A 19845-nucleotide genomic window follows, 5' to 3' on the forward strand; every position below is an offset into this window, starting at 1 on the left:
GTGGAGTCAAGACAGACACGGAGAGAGAGAGAGAGAGAGTTGGGTGTTTATTGTTTTTGTTTTTCAATGGCAATGATTATCCTATGTATGGAATGCATCCGCAATGCCATGCAAAGAGAAAGCACATAATTCAAGTGTCCATAATTACACACTGAACAGTTAGAGTTGGCGCCTGTTTATTCTGTGTATTAGCAATTCCGACGGTCAATTCCAAGTATATGAAATGGGGGATAAGCTTGTTTTTCACTCGCGTGCCTTTTCATGGTAGAGGGTAGAAGTCGTTAGCGTCCTAACAATTACAGTATTGCTTCTGAGGACCGGTTAGTTTGTCAAAATGACACGGTTTCCCTCAGCCGACTGAAGTGTGCCTAATGTTTCACGAATAAATGCGGTGTCTGTGAGGTAAATTGGGAATTGGCCGTCTTCGCTAGGTCACAATGGGGTAGTAAAATGTCGATCTTAAGATGGGGTTATCTTTACTTTTTGCCAATCTGCCAATACAGAGAGATAATTGCACTCTTGTTTCATTGCACTTTCAAGAGATCTCTTGAAACTGGGTGGATCGTTCAGCTCAGAATCAACATTACGTCTCTGGATTCAATCAAATTTGATGTTTTGTATTCTGAGGAGCAACTGAAAACAACCACAACTAATTTGCAGGATTTCTCACTATTAGTTTGAACAACTTGTTAAGGTGGACATTTCTTGCTGTGTATGCTGAGCTGTCGAAAACCAATCTGTCTTGTGTATCAAACAAAGGGAGCTTGTGAGTTTCTTTTGTACACATATTGTTATCTCGGCGTCACTGGCTGTCACGGTACACCCTTTCCTCACATTAAACGCACGAGAACTTGTGTGGGGAAAAGGCCTTTTCTCCAGCTTTTATCAGGCCTTCCAAAGAAAGAGACGCTTTCCTGGGGCAAGGGGTTATAACCGGCCTTTCTCTCTCTCTCTCTCTCTCTCTCTCTCTCTCTCTCTCTCTCTGTCTCTCCTTCTCTCTCTCTCCTTATTTCTCTGTGGCGTATTTAAGCCCTTCCATGTATTGGAGCTGCTGGCTTCCTGCTATTGAGGCTGAAAATAGCCCCTTGTTTTCGGGCTGAGAGCCAGGGCTAGTTGGCTGAGCTTGGGGATGACTATTACCATGCCAGGACAGGATTATAGTCTGCTACAAGGATGTTCACTTCACTACAGCCACATGGTATCCCAACAGTCAGTGCCATGCAAACAGAGAGAGCAGCGGTAGGCATTATTCGATTTTTGCTGCCTAATTGGGCACAGGCAGACGTGTATAGTGGTTCCAATGGGTTTGATTATTGGTTAGAATAGAGGACAAGACTAGTGGTTGTGCCAAGGCACCAAATTGGAAGTACATGACAATGAAACGCATGCATTGTTTGTAGCCTAATTCCTAATTTCTAAATGCTAAAATTGTCATTTATAAGTATGCTGTATTGGTTGATTGAATACTTTATTAGCAGGTTTGTTAACAGTACAGTCAAAGGTTATGCTAAAAGGATAGCACAAAAAGTCCCAGGGGGCTTGTTTCCTTAGTGGTCCAATGCTAAAATGGTCTGATAGAAGTATAATGCATGGCATTTAAATTAAATTAGCATTTTATGTTTATTTAACTACAGTATAATGTTTGTTGCCTGATTTGTTGTAAGCCTGGTTGAAGTACAGTAGCAGATGTTGGTGTTCGTTTCGGCAGCGTCTCCGTTTAATAGCAGCCTAGTATACTGTAGGTTTGGAATGATACCAACAAATTATTATCACATCCTGTTTAGAGAGGTGTAAAGAAGTGGTTAAATGGTGTGCCATACAAGTTCCCCATCATTTGGAGTTTAAAAAAAAAAGGAAAAGAATAGCAATAGAAAGAAACAAAGAAAACAGTTCAGATATCGAGATATGTCAAATATTCCTAATATACGCAGAGGAAATACATAATGGTGCAAAAAGGCAATGGAATGAGGCAATTAAAACAGCTGGTGAATGTTAAAAAAATAAACATAACATTACGCAGTTAAATGGCTGCATGAGAATGTTTCTCATATAGCAGCAGATATCAGACATGTCAATGTACACAGACCGTAAGTGGCAGTGCAGCAGCAGTAGAGCGTACTATACACAAGAAGCAATCCTGTGTGGTGTGGCCTGTGTTTTAAGGACAGCCTGGCGACAGGTGGGGCCCAGCCCTTGTTGGTAGTTAGGTGGAAACTAGTGGAATATCTTTTGCTATATCGGCATCGCTTGCCTGGCCGTGGCTGCAGCAGACTGTGGTTGGCGTGGGGAGTGTCCTTGGTGATCCACTCAGCCGTGGCTACCCACATGTCTTGTATATTCCCTGGAGGGAGGGATGCTCGCCTCCAGTGACGCGCTGGGCCATCCGTACCTCCCTCTGTAGTGCCTTCCGGTTGAGGGCGATGCCTGATGCAGTTCGTCAGGATGCTCTCGGTGGTGCTGTTGTAGAAGGACCCGAGGCCTCGCACTGAATCTCTTCAGGCGCAGGAGGCAGTACAGGCCTTGCAGAGCCCTTCTCAGATGTGCGTGGTGTGTGGCCCATTTGAGGTCCTCTGCGATGTGTATGCCAAGGAACTCGTAATCCCTGACACTCTCCCACTGTAACCCCGTCGATGTAGCCAGGGGCATGCTCCGTCCTTGGCCTTCTGTAGAATGAAAAGCATTAGACATTACAGTTCTACTGTATATGTTGGCCATATACCTTATGGTGCAGGCAAATGTTATTTTGTTGGTGACAATGCACACTACCTTATTGGAAACATGAAATGTATTTTCCCCACAATTTAGGAGCTAATTGGCTGGACATGACTGGAGACCCAGACGTGTACTTTGATAAGCCCAGCACCTTGCAGGTCTCTTATGTATTTAAAGCACTGGCACAATTGAATGCAATATCCTATACAGTACATGTAGAATATATACTATATTTGCTATTACCAGTATCCATATTCCTACCTGTACAAGCATTCTGGGAGTTTATTTATATTATTTATTTTGTCATTTTGGGGTTAATATATCTTAATTGGCCAGTCTGCCACCAATTCAAGTCTTTTGTTGTGACTTACAGTGGTGTGGTTCAAAGGCTTGCTGAAGGACACTTCAACGAACCGTTGGTGGGCTCGAGCCTGGGCCACTCCAGCTACAGGACACTTTATCTCAATGAAACATTGATTTTGATGTGATTGTTGCAAAGTGGAGAGAGCCTAGTGTTCTGACGTGTACTGAAGAGCATTTGTATGTTTGCCTCTGGTTGAGACAAGTGCCGGGGAGGGGAGGGTGGCGCTCAACCAAATTGTAATGTTACCCAGATGTTAAGCTGTCCCTGACGTATTGAAGATGACGGGCTGACCCCTGGCTCCCCTTCCACGCACATCTCTGGAGGCTTAGAGCTTTCTGCAGATTGAGAGCTCCATACTTAGGGCTTTCGGCTATGCAACGCTGCTGTGTGGGAATATAACTCTTGCTAACACTGGAGAAAAGCTTTGTGGCGAAACGTGTACGCTGATTGTACCTGAAGGACCCTCTTCCTGAGTGCTGGCTGTTCCTTTGAATATCGTTGCTGGCGGGAAGAAACCGCGTATCTCCATACTTCAAAGTTTGCATGATTTTTCTAAATTAATGCGTTAATTTAGTGCGTTACTTCGTCATACAAGAGTGTTGCACACATGTAGTGTAGTAATGTTTTCTTTTTTTTTTTTTCTTTTTTTTTTAAATATGAACAGTTTTGGACCAACAGCGACGATATAATTCTTGCCCACACTCTTTCTCAATCTCTCTCTCCCTCTCACTGTGTGTGTGTGTGTGTGTGTGTGTGTGTGTGTGTGTGTGTGTGTGTGTGTGTGTGTGTGTGTGTGTGTGTGTGTGTGTGTGTGTGTGTGTGTGTGTGTGTGTGTGTGTGTGAGAGAGAGAGAGTGAGAATTTTGGAAACGATTCGTTATAATTATCATGACCTACCGGTATGAACTCTTCTACACTTGAACATAAACTACAAAGCATCTGTAACACTTTGAGATGTGACCCAGTGAACAATCACGTAGGTGTGCGATAGCACAGTGGGGGGTGTTGTTGTTGTTATCACCCTTCTGTACGTTGTAAGGTCAAAATTAAATCTTAGATCCTAAAAAGTAGAAAGTAATTTCCGACTGTTGATGAATTGGGGAAATCAATGTGAAGTGTAAAGCACGCCATGGGGGGAGATGCCGGGCCTTTAACACCCCCAAAGAGTCTATCTTGGCTGTTCAAACATTACTTAAGGGGAAATAACTTGGGTAGAACCTGTTTTCCAATTCCAATGTTACGTAGTTGTTCCTTTTTTTCTTTTTTTAGATGGATGGTTATTCTTTTAAACACACAGACAGATTTTCAACCTGACGTTTGTATTTTCGCTTTTTGGTGTATCATTATAGCCAACATAGCAAAAATCACACATCTACAACCACAACACAAGCTCGTTGACTCGCTAATTGTGCTATGTTAAAAAGTTGAAATGTGGAGATCCAAGGTTTCAGCCTGGACAGTGACGCTAGCTGTTTGTCGTTGTTCCTCTAGTTGTGCGTCATCCTGGAGCCCATGCAGGAGCTCATGTCACGTCACAAGACCTACAACCTCAGCCCCCGGGACTGCCTCAAAACATGCCTGTTCCAGAAGTGGCAGAGGATGGTCGCCCCACCAGGTAAACAAGAACACTAATCTACTGTCCCAAATAATTAGACCAATGGTTCTCAAACTTTTACATTTGAAGGTCTTCCCTTAAAGGTGATACACCATGCATTTAAAAAGTATTTATGTCATATTGTTTATGTCCCAAAAACGTTTTTCAAAAGGTTTGAGGCTAAATTACCACTCCTGAATAGATAGCCTCTCTAATTTTGAATGGCTCTCAGAGCATTTTCAGCTGCAGTACCACCTTTGGCCTGAACTGCGCCACCCCCCCAAAATCTTTTTTATTTTTATTTTTATTTTTTTTAAAAAGTTGTTTTCTTTTCTTCAAAAACGGCCGTTGATGATATCAGCGATGGCAGCAAATCTTGACAGTCTGTTTTGAGAACCCGTGGGATGCTTTTAACCTCCGCCTTCCCAAAACCAGAGAAAGACACAACGGTCAGAACTTTGTGAGAATAGAAGGTGCTAGTGGGACCCCAAAAAAAGGTTTTAAAATAGGAAAAGTGAAATTTCATGGTGTATCACCTTTAACTTTGACAGTGTACAAAAGGAACCAAATGGATCTGTTAGGGTCCACTTGGTTCCATTTGTACACTGTCAAAGTTACAGACTTGTAAGGTTCAATTTAGACCCCCATAAAGGAACCTAGAGAGTCCACTGAAATCCACTTTGAGAACCACTGAATTAGACTAATCCAATGAAGAGTTTTACAAGAAAATACTATGAACATTAGACTTCACCTAGAGTTCTATCATTCAGTTTGTCAACAATGTTCTGTAATAAAATGTAAAATATTTAAGGTTAACTGATTTAATATATTATATATTAAAACTCAGTGAGTGCCCACGCGTCAAACTCTTTGATGTCGCTGGAGGCCCACGACGTGTTTGACGCGTTTACTGTATTTACAGTAACAATATTAAATCTCACCGTAAGGTCGGGGCTACGCCGGGATGTTGCCCAATCACTGCGGGTTGTTTCCATTGGACACTGAGAGCATCGCGCGGCCGTTTTCCTCCATATAATCCAATGCATTTCCCCATCTTTAAAGCCCTTTATCTCTGATGTTTGTTTGTATGGCTAAAACTCCGGGCATGGCCTGGAAACATGACCAAATTAGATCGGCAAACAATAGCTAAATGCTACACTGGCCCATTCTAGGTGGAAGAACAAAACATCCTGACTACGGTCATGTGACCAAGTGACGTCATTACGCATGCACTGACGCAGCAGGGCCGTGTATATTACTATGGAGGTGGATCTGGGCACTCGGAGGGGATAACTCTGGCGCCATCTAGGGGCAGTCAATGTCTTTTTTTTGGTGAAATTTCTAATGCACAGGCTTAGAAAGGGCGACTTACCCTGAAACCATTGTGTGACAATAAGATTGTCAATTTGGAGTCCTGATTGGAGGAAAACCGTTTTGTTGGAGCAACTGAAACTGCTTTTTTTCTCTCCTCACAGGGGATAAGGCTGAAGTCCAAATATGGACCAAACACTCTATAGCGGGGGTCAGCAACCCGCGGCTCTAGAGCCGCATGCGGCTCTTTAGCGCCACCCTAGTGGCTCCCTGGAGCTTTTTCAAAAATGTATGAAAATGGAAAAAGTTTATTTTTTGTTTTAACGATTTTTTTTATCGTCACTGTCGGGCAGAAACCTCGTATCTCCAAGTTTCAAATTTGTATGTTTTTTTTTTCTTTTTCGGAAAGTAAAGCCCTGCTTCATCATACAAGACTGACGCACAAAAGTAGTGAAAACAGCAGATCTACAAGCACACAACGCCTCGCGGCGCGAGGCGTAGTGTGCTTGTAGATCGGCTGTTTTCACTAGTTTAGTTCATTTTGTCAATGATAAATACAAAACGAAGTTTTGGACATACAAGGTTTCCACCCAACAACGACGATATATAAGGCTTTTATAATTTTTTTGCGGCTCCAGACAGATTTGTTTTGGTTTTTTTTTGGTCCAATATGGCTCTTTCAACATTTTGGGTTGCCGACCCCTACTCGATAGTAACTAGTACTATATCAGAACATAGACCCATTTTGTTATGATTTGAATTAAATGAAATCACTTACCCTCTACCTTTGAGCTCTTCTAATGTTTTTAATGCCCCGCTTCCATTTCCCTAGTAATAACTGTCATAATAATGCGTCTTAATACTTCCAAAGAGTCTCACCTGTCAGGTACATCAAATGATCCACAAGTGCCTAGTCTGGAATAACAACACACGTAACCTCTATCAGACCTCTCTCACCCCTATGATTGATGTGGATGTTTCTTGGGGTGGGGGGGAGGGGGGGATACCAGTTTTTAAATTGGCGTTTCGGCAGTCTTAAGCCATAGAATTTATGAAACAAAAAGGAGAGAGGGCGATCAGAGAGAGAGAGATACAAGGCATGGATTTTGGACACTTCAGAGGGTTGCTGTAAATTACAGCAATGTTCGGTGAGGTGTGACGAGATGTCTTTAAAGAAGCAACAGCAGTCAGAAAAGCCTTTGACTTGGACCAGGGTTACTTTAATTAAGAGCGGCTGGTGTAATCAAACCCGCCGATCCAACTCTCTCTAGCCCCGTCCAGCGGCCCCCAGGGGCATCAGGCATGTTCAAAAAAAGAAAAGAAATGGGGGGAAAAAAAGAGGAAGCGTTTCCTTTCACAGTGGACATACAGTGCTGTAGAAGAGACTTGGGTCTGTACTGTATGTACGGTAGAAAGGCTCTACTCTCAGATGGCTAATTGCACACATGGAGGAATAGGGTTCTTTAGAGTGTGGTTGCCCCCGCCAGGCCGGAACGGCCGAGGCAAGGGATTATGTTTTCACTCCAGTGAGTCTGTCCGTGTGTGTGTGTGTGTGTCTGTCTGTCTGTCCGTCCATTTGTCTGTATGTCCGTGAGCAGCTAATCTTAAGCACCACTGGACCAATCAGCCTGATTTTTTAAGATTCCATTCTGGTTGGCTACAATTGACTTTCGAAGTTTGCGGGAGGCGTCCCGTTTTTGCATAAAACACTACAAACACAGCATCCCATCTCCTCCAAATCACAATTAAGGGCCTCTAAACAGCACAGAGCCAAAAGTGATCGCACTTAACTGGCTGCACCCCACCACGACTGACACTGGGTAGGCAACCCGACCTGGCAGGGATTTGCACGAAGAGGAGAACACTTTTCTAGTTTGATATTTAAAGTTGGGAGGTAGTTTGATTTAACATGCAAAGTTTAGCTTAACATCGTATTCTGTGTGAGTCGGTCATATTCTCTTTAAAAATTAAAGGAGTTGTAGTCAACTTTCTCTTGAAAAATGGACGCTAAAATAAATTTGAACATTTGTTTCTATTCAAAAATGACCACAAAAAGCATAAAATAATGGTAAAATAATAATTTTGGACAATTTTCAGGCCGACTTTCTTTACATCCCTTATCAATCCATATAAAAGAATTGAAGAGGGATATAAACAAAGTCAGCATGACAATGGCAAAAATGATTATTTTATCATTATTTTATGCTTTTTGTGGTCATTTTTGAATAGAAACACATATATGAAGCTTAATCATTTTTTATAAAATATTTTCGAAACATTATTTAGGGGTTAGAATTCATCAAGGCGTCCTTCCTTTCGCTCAGAATTGAAAACAAGTTTGAAATCCTTTTGTTTTTGTTTGTTACAGTAACTGCTAATCCATCAGTTTTTTTTTTCACTTGAAGCAAAATTTAACTTTTTAAAGCTCCAGTTGTATGTGCTTTTTTCCTTATTGATGGCATTTTTTTAAGCCTTTTCCTTCAATTCTTCTCCCAACCTGGAAACTGGTCTGGGTGGATTCAGGAAGGAAGCATGCATGCATTTATGCTCCGATAAGTCCTTTTGGGTGGAAGTGGAAGTGGTTTTAGTGCGTCACCGGTCCAGCATTGAAGGAAACACGCCGGGATAACAAAAGTGATTGTCTTTGACCGGTGTTTCCCAAGCGTTGGGTCGTGATCCATTTTGGGTCGCTGACCAGTTTATGTGAGTCAGTGTTGTTTTTGACAGCAAATTTTGATTTAGTTTTAGTCATAGTCTTTTGAATGAAATGTCATTTAGTTTTAGTCATAATTTAGTCACCTGAAAGGTTTTAGTTTTAGTCTAATTTTAGTCGACTAAATATCATAAGATTTTAGGCGACTAAATCTACAGTTGATTTAGTCAACTGAAATGTATTTTGGCAGGCCTTGATGGCATCGTAATGACTGATTTTACACTTGGTTGTGTGCTGAAAATTGCAGATCTACAAGCTCACAACTGCGACGCGTTTTGAGCTTGTAGATCTGCTTTTTTCAGCATGCAACACCTGAGAGCAACCAAACATAAAATGACTCTCTTCTCCACTAGTCCCTCCCTAACGTTTTAGTCTAGTTTTTATTTTGTTGACAAAATTGTCAATATACTGTATTTAGTCTTAGTTTTAGTCATCACAGCTTAGTTTTTATTTAGTTTTCGTCAGTGAAAAAAACGCAGTCGACAAACATTTTTCGTCATAGTTTTAGTCAACAAAATCAACACTGATCTAAAAGCTCACAGTTCATTATGCTGCAATGCATTGTGAGATTGTGGCTATAATTTTTAAAATAATTGATCGTGTATCTCAAAATTCTGTTCTGGGCCTCAAGGCAAAACAGTTTGACTATAGGCCACATTTATTTGTTTAGATTTTTTTTGAATACGTCTGTCAGAGTCAGGAATCACAAGATATCGACAAGATTTCCCTCTCACTGTTTTTCAGTTGTGTTTTCTGTTTGTGTCATGAGTGGTACATTGCCAGTTTGCTGTAATTGAATATGAAAGCATCTCCCTGGGTGTGATTAGTTAAGAACCTCGTAAAATGCATTTCATTTTCAGACATCTGTTTGAAGATCACAGCAATGTTCTTTTCTTTTTCCCTTTTCATTTTTTTTGGTCTCCTCAGAGATTATAAGGCATATCATTTTCGAAGCAACACTGGTTGGAATTTGCAAAATCGTGTAGTCATAAATTATGTATTACAGAAATTATATTTTGTAGATGTAAAGGAATGCTAAGATCTCTACTTAACCTGCCTCATTACTTCATAACTATATTAATGAAGGAGCTTTTCACTTAGATGCAGTTATGATTTAATTGCGTGTTTAGAAATGATCTACAGCGTATAATTGGAAATAAATAATCTTTTATCTAAGCTAAGTTTTCCAGTTGTTTTTTAAGTGGTATGTATATATCAGTGGCTTTGAATTATTTGTATATTGTTATTCCGGCAAATCTGTGTTGTCCTCACTGGCCTCATACTGTCTCATTGGTTATTATTTCAACTCCATCAGTAAAATATAAACGTTGGTTTCAGCTGGACACCCACAGAACTTCAAAACGGAAATATTTCCCACAAATCACAAAAAAGGTATCTTTTTCGTCTTATCCTGTCTGCTTCTCGCCGTAGCCCTGTAGGATCCAGTAGCCTCCTACGGCTCAGCGAAATGCCATGACAACAGCTACGTTTCAGTGTGCACGTTCAACATTTTGCATGCTCAACTAACGTGCTCAAACAAAGACCAAATAACACCATTAGGGATGGGACGACAAGCGATATTATCGTTTATCGTGATAAAAAAAACACTCACAATAATCGTATCGCGGAGATTTAATATATTGTGATATCGTCCTCCGTCATGCACTGGGATCAATTCACATTTGTTTGCCGAGCTGCATATCCTGTACCACTTAAACCCTCTATAATTGGTAAAAGGTACTTAGAATATACGTACTTAATACAGTATTCTTTCACTCTCTATCAAATGTCTTTGCCAAAAAATAGCCGATCTACAAGCTCACAACGCGCCGTGCCGCGACGCGTTGTGAGCTTGTAGATCGGCTATTTTTTGGCAAATGTTCCGCCCCAGGATAATAGTGTTGATTATCGCGATAATATCGTAAATCGCGATTTCTTTGGTCACAATAACATATCGTCCACATCCCTAAACACCATTAGACGCATTACACATTGCATGCATTTTTTGTCTATTGCATGTGCTGCAAGTGGGCATTTGAAAGACGCAAAACAAAAACAAACGGGAAGAAGGGGATGAAAAGGTACGCGACGCAATAACAAAGTCACGCTCGTCGAATAAGCGCTACAGTAAAAACAACAAAGAGATACTAGAGTGGATACAATATCAATGCATATTCAGTGGGACACACATGGATTTGCTTTCTGCCTCGGCAGACTAGTTTTAATCTGGCAAAGGCTATTGAGGCGCGCCCGCACTCTGTAGCGGCACCAAAATCATTAACAAATTCACATTATGCTGAGCAGCAAGGGTCCATTGTTGAGCATTTATGCAAATGAAACAGGGGTTCCTTCTTACTAGTGCATGTCTTGGGAGATGTAGAACGCTTATGTGATTTCCACCTCTGAAGAAAAACACTAAACATGGATCATTTTAGACGGAGATGCACGTTGCATGTGCTTGTGCAGCAACAACGAGTGTGTTGCGTGCGTGTGTGACCTTTCATTTTCTACGCACAAGTGTGTGCATGTGCAATGTGCATGCATTTTGTCTGAACCACGCGTATGGACGCACAGTCTATACCAGGGGTCTTCAACGTTTTCAGGCCAAGGACCCCTTAGTTGAGAGAGAGAGATGAAGCGGGGACCCCCACAACCTTTTCATAGATTCCATATAGTTTCATCGTTTGACAGCACGATCATCAGTGTATTTTGGATTCGTGTCAATTTGTGTTTTCAGATATTTAACCACTTGAACCGTCAATACTCCATAAACTTGACCTTTCACTCTGTACTTAGTCTGCTCTTTTCCCCCTGTACACCAAACCTCTTTGCCGAAAATAGCCGATCTACAAGCTCACAACGCCTTGCAGCGCGAGGCGTTGTGAGCTTGTAGATCTGCTATTTTTGGCTAAAGCTCTCCGAATATATATGGACACTAGGGTTCCAGTGGTTAATATAAAAAAGGGGAAAAGAAAGTTTCTATCACTCAAAGATTCTGAGGACCCCCTGTAGTAACTCTGAGGACCGCCTAGGAGTCCCGGATCCCCTGTTGCCCGAAGACCCCTGGTCCATACTGTGTTGCTCCCCCTCCCGCTGCCCTCTGTCCCTGTGTATGCTTTATGTTGTCCGCCTGGCTTCTTTTTCTCTTTGCTGGTCGCGCCAAAGCTGAGCCTGCCCGACAGACGACCACCAAGAGGAGGAAACGGAAGAACTCGGCCAGCAGCGCCAACAGCAGCGTAGGAACGGCGGCCAGCAAGAAACGCAGCCCTGCGACCAACTTCAGCCTCTCCAGCCAGGTACCTGTAAGCATCAGCCCCTCTCTGGTTTGACTCTATTCTTATTTCATTCGTTGACTTTTAGAAACTGTTTTTTTTACTGCTTTCAACCTAGCATGCCATTTTGGGTCTTTAAAGGCAAAACCAAATTCATTTAAAATCTTTCACGAATATTGGAAACTGCAGATCAAACAAGCTCACAAGGTTTCGCGACGCGAGGTGTTGTGAGCGTTGAGATCTGCTCTAGTTTTTCACTTACAAAGTCTAAAATAGGGCCTAAGTGGGTCAAGGCCTTGATTTCAAAACGTTTGTACCTGGAGATCGACATTGGGGGTTTGTTAGATGAAGGCATGTGGGTCTGATTCGAACCTGTGGTATCACTATTAGGTTGTGGTACCTGTGTCGAATTCTTTTATGCAGCTATTTGCTAACACTATACACATACACGTTAGCACTCAGTGGAAATGGAGTCAAGAGTCAAGGAAAGATACAGAATGCTTTCAGAGCGAAATGTTTTAGGTGTAAAGAAAAGTGTAAAAAAGGAATCAGCATCACACAACGAAGAAAAAGTGGAAAAAAAGAAAATAAATAAGATGCCAAACCTGTACCGGTAATATCCGGAGTGTGACTTGAACTCAAATGACACCAAAACACAACCAAGGTTTCAGTCCGCGGTTCAAAACAATGAAACAGGAGTTAGTGGAATAACACCCATGATGGTAGTGCTTAAAGGGGAAGACCACCCATTTTCAATATTGAACTATGTCATTAATATACCTTAGAGGAGTTGTGTGAAAAAAAAAAAAAAAGGCCCCCCCTTCTGTGTTGCCTAGAACTGGAGGATTGATTTTGGGGTTTGTATTGTAAAGTACAACTTGATGACATCACACCATTGTACTTTACAATAGAAACCCCAAAATCAGTCCTCCAGTTCTAGGCAACACAGAAGCAGGGGAACTTTTTTTCTATTTCCACACAACTCCTCTAAGTTATATTAATGACATAGTTCAATATTGAAAATGGGTGGTCTTCCCCTTTAAGTAAGGAGAGAGTTTGAGCGAAGCAGTTAACCTCCCAACTGTGTGAGCGGAAGTTCTCATTGGACATTGGTAGAAGGTGCACTTAAACCTCAGCATCCTTATTCTCGTGACGCGTCGTGTGCTTGTAGATCGGCTTTTTTTTCTGTGAAGATATTTAATGTGGAGCAAAAACAGAAAATACACTAGCATAGAGCCCTGAGGGACTTCAGTCAACCAGTATAGGGTTTAAGCGGTTACACTATATTGTGTGTGTGTGTGTGTGTGTGTGTGTGTGTGTGTGTGTGTGTGTGTGTGTGTGTGTGTGTGTGTGTGTGTGTGTGTGTGTGTGTGTGTGTGCGCGCTCGCACGTGTTGTTGCACTTGTATTAATAGGCTTGTGATCTTTGAGATTTGTGGAGTTAGGTTTACAATTGGGAAAAAGTTTGGGTTAGGCTTAGACAATTAGATGTGTATGTTTCTTAGGGGTTAGGGTTGGAGTTATGCAACACCGCAACTAAGTATAACCCAGGGGCTAAAATGTCAGTGCATGTTAATACAAATAAGGTTTGTGTGTGTGTGCGTGCGTGCGTGCGTGCGTGCTGCAGAAACAGACCACGCATATCCTCTGCAAACCTTCACCATGATGAGCAAAGGTTGGGGAAAAATAAAAGCAAATCTTGACAAGAACCTAATTAAAACCTAGCAAGACGCACAAAGATCAAGAATTGATCGAAAACAATTAACTAAAGACCAAATAAAAAAAAGGACCTCATTCTGGGCCGGTGCCGTGCGCTCAACGTATACATATCTAATGTCAGTGCTCTGGAGGTCTCTCCAGGCCCCTTGACCCAGAAGGGGGTTAAACAGCCACTTAACCAGCTGAGCATCGCACGGCGCGCTCAGCACACTCCCATGGGTTTACGACGACTGTACTATGGGCAATCTATTGTCTGCGGAGGGTGTACTTCTCCATTTTAGTGTGTGTTTTATTGACTGTACTATTGGGGCACTGGGAAGGCACTCCAACATGTTTAATACTGGTGCACACTCTCAAAGCGTGCCTGTTGTCTGTACTATGTCTCTCTGCTGGATAAAGCTGATTAGTATTGAAACCGAAAAACATAAAGCTTTATTTATCGCCGTTGTCGGTGAAAACCTTGTATGTCCAAAACCGTTCATTTTGCATTTGTCATTTTAAAAGTAGGTCGGGAGTGGCTTATTGTCGGTATCAGCCGGTAACACGCGGGAGTCTGTCCCCGTTACAATGCGCTAGACCCCTGGGAGATGGACTGCTGAGGTGGAGCGCCACACCTACCATCAGCTCCCAGTACTTGCCGCACAGCTTGCCAAGCCATGCTACTCATACGCTGAGTTGATTTAAACTAGTGAAAACAGTGTAGATCGGCTGTTTTCACTACTTTTGTGCGACGGCCTTGTATGATGAAGCAGGGCTTTACTTTGCGAAAGAACATAGAAATTTGTAACTTGGAGATACAAGGTTTCCAGCCGACAAGGACGTTATGCTAGGGTTGTGTGCGCCGATGCCACGGCGCACACAACCCATTGCAGGCTTGTAGATCGGGTACTTTCAGCGGGCCACACAGCGTGCAACAAAGTACACAGTGAAATAAAGGCTGAGTTATACTTGCTAGCGCGCCATGTCTCTTGCCAAAAATAGGCGATTTACATCAGCTATTTTCTGTGCGAGGCTGATTATAAATCAAGCGTAAGCATGTCAATGCCATATCATAGACACAGTAGGCCTGGAGATAGCCTACAGCTCAAGAGAGGTTGGTACGAGGGCTGTCATTTGGGTCATCAGGGGATGGCAATTGTTGTTCACATTTAACCTTAAATTTGGTTATTTTATGCACATTGTCCCCAACTCTGAATTGTTTTAACAGATTAATCTGATTTCACCGCAATCGATGCCCATCCATCTACATGTTTAATGCAAACATTAATTCATTAATCACTTTCAACATGGCATGATCTGGCATCCCTATTTTGGGAATATCATTTTAGGCGAACATTTTCAAACATTTTCTCTTTTCGCCCCCAAACAAATAGTGAAAATTGTTGATCTACAAAGCTCTCAACACGTCCACCATTTTTGCTGTTTTAGAAATGGGGCTATGGTAACTTGTTTTTTGCCACCCCTATGTCTTTCTGAAATGAAGCCTCTGGTTGGTAATGTAATCAGAACCATAATAAGAGCCATACACATGCATACTGTAGCACTACTGCTGCACCTCCCCTCATAGCCAGTTTATATGTTGTCGTAAAATGACTTGGTTTTCATCCGAGAAACATGACGCCCGCATTCCTGTCCCACGGTTAGTCTTTCTACAGTAGATCTGTTTCTGTCTGTCTCTCTTTTTCAATCGTGTGCCAAATGTCTCTCTCTCTCTCTCTCTCTCTCTCTCTCTCTCTCTCTCTCTCACACACACACACAAACACTCTCACACACACACACACACACACACACACACAAACAGTTGTTTTCTCTCTGGAAGACGTTGGCTCCGTGCCAACTCTCATTACCACCGATACTATATGTAGACAGCCCCCTCCCCTCCCCTCCCCATCCCACACACACACACACACACACACACACACACACACACACACACACACACACACACACACACACACACTCCTTTCCAATTGTTTTTTTTTCCTTTTTGCCCTATGCCCCCATGACCCCCACCCAACCTAAAGCCACATTTTATACTTCATTATACAAACACGGTGCTCGCCAAATATGATGGTGTTTGTGTGTGTGTGTGTGTGTGTGTGTGTGTGTATTTGTTTGTTTGCATTTTTTATTTTTTTTTATATTTTTTAGCGACGCGGCGGTACGGCGAGGTGTAACATTGGGCTTTAACCCCTTGCCACCCCGTCCCTGCCTGCTGTTTGCACGGCTCTTTGAGACAGGCAGCGTGCCTGGTTACATGCTGGGTACATATGTTACGCTGCCTGCTGTCTTTGTCTGAGAAGTTGTTCGTTTGTGGCTCGGCACCAAGCCTACGTGAGTCCAATGACAATAAGAAGTGGACTCTCTCTCTCTCTCTCTCTCGCTCGCAAAGGGGTGGGGAGGGCTGGGGTTGTGGGGGGTTACAGAGAGAGGGGGGGGGGGGGGGCTGAAGGAGGAGGAGGTAGGGAGGAGGGGATTAATGCCTCATAGAGTGTTCAACAGTGAACTCTAGTGGCGACTGACTGAATTGTTTTATTTTATGTATATCATCACTGTCAGGCAGAAACCTTGTATCTCCGTTTCAAATGTGTAAATTTTTTCGTGAAGTAAAGCCCAGCTTCATCTACAAGGCCGTCGCACAAAAGTAGTAAAAACAGCAGATCTACAAGCACACAACGCCTTGCGGTGCGAGGCATGGTGTGCTTGTAGATCGGCTGTTTTCACTAGTTTAATTTTTAAAATGATAAATGCAAAACCAACGGTTTTGGACATACAAGGTTTCCACCCGACAACGACGATATACTAATAGGCTATTTTGCTCAGTTTTATGCTGTACAGTGTGGCAGATCCACACTGTGTTTTTGAGCAGATTAAGTATAACATGTATGTTAATATCTAGAATAGCAACATGTAGCTGCGTCCATTAAATCAAAATGTGTATTTCCTATTGTTGGGGGCAGTGTGCGTGCGGCTTTAGCCAGATATTGTACATCAAAAATAGCCGTTCCACAAGCTTGCAATGCGGCGCAGTACGCCGCATTGTAAGCTTGTATATTGTCTATGTTAGGAACAGAACACAGTGCACAACCAAGTATAAACCAGGCATTACGTGAACATCTTCTCTGTCGGATGGAAACCTCACATATCCAAAACTGTGACTTTTCATGATTCAAATTCAAAAATAGCAAAAAGTTGCAGGTCTGCAAGCCCAAAACGCGCCGCTTCGTGCCCGCGTTTTGAGCTTGCGGATCAGCTACTTTTGATACTTTTGTGTGACGCTGTAGTATGATCAAAGTAGGGCAGTGGTTCTCAATCTTTTTTGGCTGCAGTACCTACCCCCTTACACCGAAACCAAGTACCCCCTTCCCCTGACTAAAGAAAAATTGACATCAAAAGTCCAGTTCCGATACCAATAAGTTTAAAATAAAACAGCATAATGGCAAATAAACATTAGTTTGTATTCAATAACCGTAACTACTAGTCAAGTTATTGATGTAATTTGGTTTAGAAATGTACATACCGGTATAAGCAGGTTCACTCCATCTCTGTCAATATTTTTATCATTAACCATAACAGTAAAATACATATTCCCATTTTTCTAGTTTCTCACAGGGTACACGTACCCCCATTTGAGAAACACTGAAGTAAGGCATTAAGTTATGATGAAAAACACAAAAACTAAAAATACGGAAATGAGAGGTTTCGGCCCCGACAGCAACGGCACGCTTATGTGCATGTGTGTCAGGTCTGCTTTTTTTTTTTTTACCCAGAACCCCCCATTTCTTTATTTAATCTGGATTAGGTCCCACTGTGTCCTCATTAGAATCCCGCTGGAGAAACACCCTCCAAAGCATCTCCCGGGCTAATCTCTGTAAGCTGACGACGGCGCGTCACCCCAGTGAAAACGCACAGCATTCATCATCGAGTTCAGTGCCATTCAAGGCCTTACCAGTTTAGCTAACAAGATGAGTGGACGAGTAGACGCCATTAATTAGATCACAATTAGAGCCCCCCTGGTCTCAGGCTGGCCAACAGCTGCTGCCATCGGAGGGGACTTTCTTATATTTATATCGTCGTTGTCGGGTGGAAACCTCGTATCTCCAAGTCTCAAATTTGTATGTTCTTTCGCAAAGTAAAGCCCTGCTTCATCATACAAGGCCGTCGCACAAAAGTAGTGAAAACAGCAGATCTACAAGCACACAACGCCTCGCGGTGCGAGGCGTTGTGTGCTTGTAGATCGGCTGTTTTCGCTAGTTTAAATCATTTTTTAAATGATAAATTCAAACCCAATGGTTTTGTACATACAAGATTTTCACCCAACAACGACGATGTGTATGTGTATATGTATCTTTTTCTCCTTTTCTTTCTTTTTTTTTTCTTTTTTTTTTTGCTGCTTCAGTGTTGGCCAAAGGTGGGTTGACAGACACCCTCACAGGAACAGATGGTGAATGCAAGGCATGTTGGCAATCGGCACGTTTTTTTTAGCTAATGACTTAATTAGCTATGCAAATTGACAAATCAGTGTGGATATTGTCATTTAGTGGGAAAGCTCACCTAAATTAATTAGGCTGATTAAGGCATACTGGGGTGTACCGGTGGTCGCTGGAGGGGTCTGAGAGCGATTTGGATAAACCGTCAGTCTTCCCTTGGTCCTGATCTTCACTTCACTGTGTGTGTCTGTGTGTGTGTGTGTGTGTGTGTGTGTGTGTGTGTGTGTGTGTGTGTGTGTGTGTGTGTGTGTGTGTGTGTGTGTGTGTGTGTGTGTGTGTGTGTGTGTGTGTGTGTGTGTGGCGCGTATGTACTCTTTTTGCATGCATGTGTGTGTATAACTTTTATAATCTTGTTTGTTTTCTTTGACTCTTGCATGGGCGAGCATTGCGTGTAGCTGTGTACTTCAGTGTATATGTGTGTGTGTGTGTGTGTGCGTGTGTGCGTGCGTGCGTGCGCGTGTGTGTGTGTGTGTGTGAGTTCCTGTGTTTTCTGGGTGCCCGTGTGGGCTGAGGAGGAGATGGATGAGCAGCGAGCGAGAGCTCCCAAGCCACCCAGCATTGACACACATGGTCGGTGAAGCGTGTGCTCCATTTAACCAAACAGCTCCTATCCCAGGTTACAGCGCAGAGCGTTACAGGGCCAGTAGGCAGAGTGATGCTGCAAGCAAGCAAGTCATGGGAAGATGACATTTACAGATTGATCCAAAAAATGAAGAAACCGACATTTATTGACAGCACGACATGCCCACGTTTCACAGCTTATCGATCATTGTGTGAACTCACAAAAAATGACACTCCCCTTTTCCCCGTCTGAATCCTAATCGCTCTGCTCGGCGAGGACAGCCAATGAACAGGAGTTTGTCTTGGTGACAGTGGTTTTAATATTGATAATTGATATGCTAATGCTAACTATTGTCGCTATACATTTACATTTCTACGCAGTTGGGCAGAAAGCTTTTTTACATACTGTACATGAAAGCCCTATTTAGTTTCGCACTAAAGTAGCAAAATTAGACGATCTACCAAAATCAATTTCTGTCTAAAAATTACATGCCAAATTGTTTTTACTAGAACTTATGGCTAAATGATAACTTCATTGGATCCATTGGAACACAGGTTATTTTTTTCCATGCCTGAAAAATAAGGTTTTGGGACATCAGGTTCTCATATACTGTACATGTACAGCAGCAGACATTATAGACTCTATATGTTTACTCTACAAAATATATATTGAAGCATAAGGTTTACATGCTTAAAAAGGAGGATCCAGAGTCACGTAACAAAGAGCCAACACTAGATTCAAGTCTGTGGTTCCCTTCCGTTTCCACCTACATGATGGCTATTGATTGGGAGGTTGGGTCGAACCGGAGGAAAGCCAGAGGTTTCATTTGCACTGAGCACTCTGAGAGAGGTCAGCTGTACCGATAGGTGCAACTCAAACCCCCAGGCGTTTGAAAGACATACAGCAAGGGATTGAGTTAAGCCTTTGACATGAGCTATACTGTAGCTTTGTAGTCACTAATAGATACATAATAATCTCCTTTTGGGTTGTTTGGGTTCTTCTGGATCTTGGTTGTAGGATGTCTTTTGGAGCGAGAGGATGAAAGATAGAAATGTGAGAAAAGCGTTTAGCCCTGGACAACGTGGAGACGTGTGTTTCAGTTACATTGAA

General features: G+C 42.5%; 1 protein-coding gene across 2 annotated transcripts in view; it reads left to right on the plus strand.

The window, feature by feature from the left end:
• ldb2a (LIM domain binding 2a) overlaps window positions 1-19845 on the plus strand; it is a 129930-nt gene that overhangs the window by 106979 nt on the left and 3106 nt on the right. The window contains exons 6-8 of one of the 2 annotated variants that reach the window (XM_080745430.1): window positions 4567-4690; window positions 10032-10085; window positions 11844-11995. In XM_080745430.1, the coding sequence (XP_080601556.1) occupies window positions 4567-4690; window positions 10032-10085; window positions 11844-11995 (330 nt within the window). The remainder of the gene's footprint in view (window positions 1-4566; window positions 4691-10031; window positions 10086-11843; window positions 11996-19845) is intronic. The other variant, XM_080745431.1, reaches the window with a different exon arrangement.

This window comes from Nannobrachium achirus (genome assembly GCF_963921795.1).
Source record: "Nannobrachium achirus genome assembly, chromosome: 17".
NCBI classification, from domain to species: domain Eukaryota; kingdom Metazoa; phylum Chordata; class Actinopteri; order Myctophiformes; family Myctophidae; genus Nannobrachium; species Nannobrachium achirus.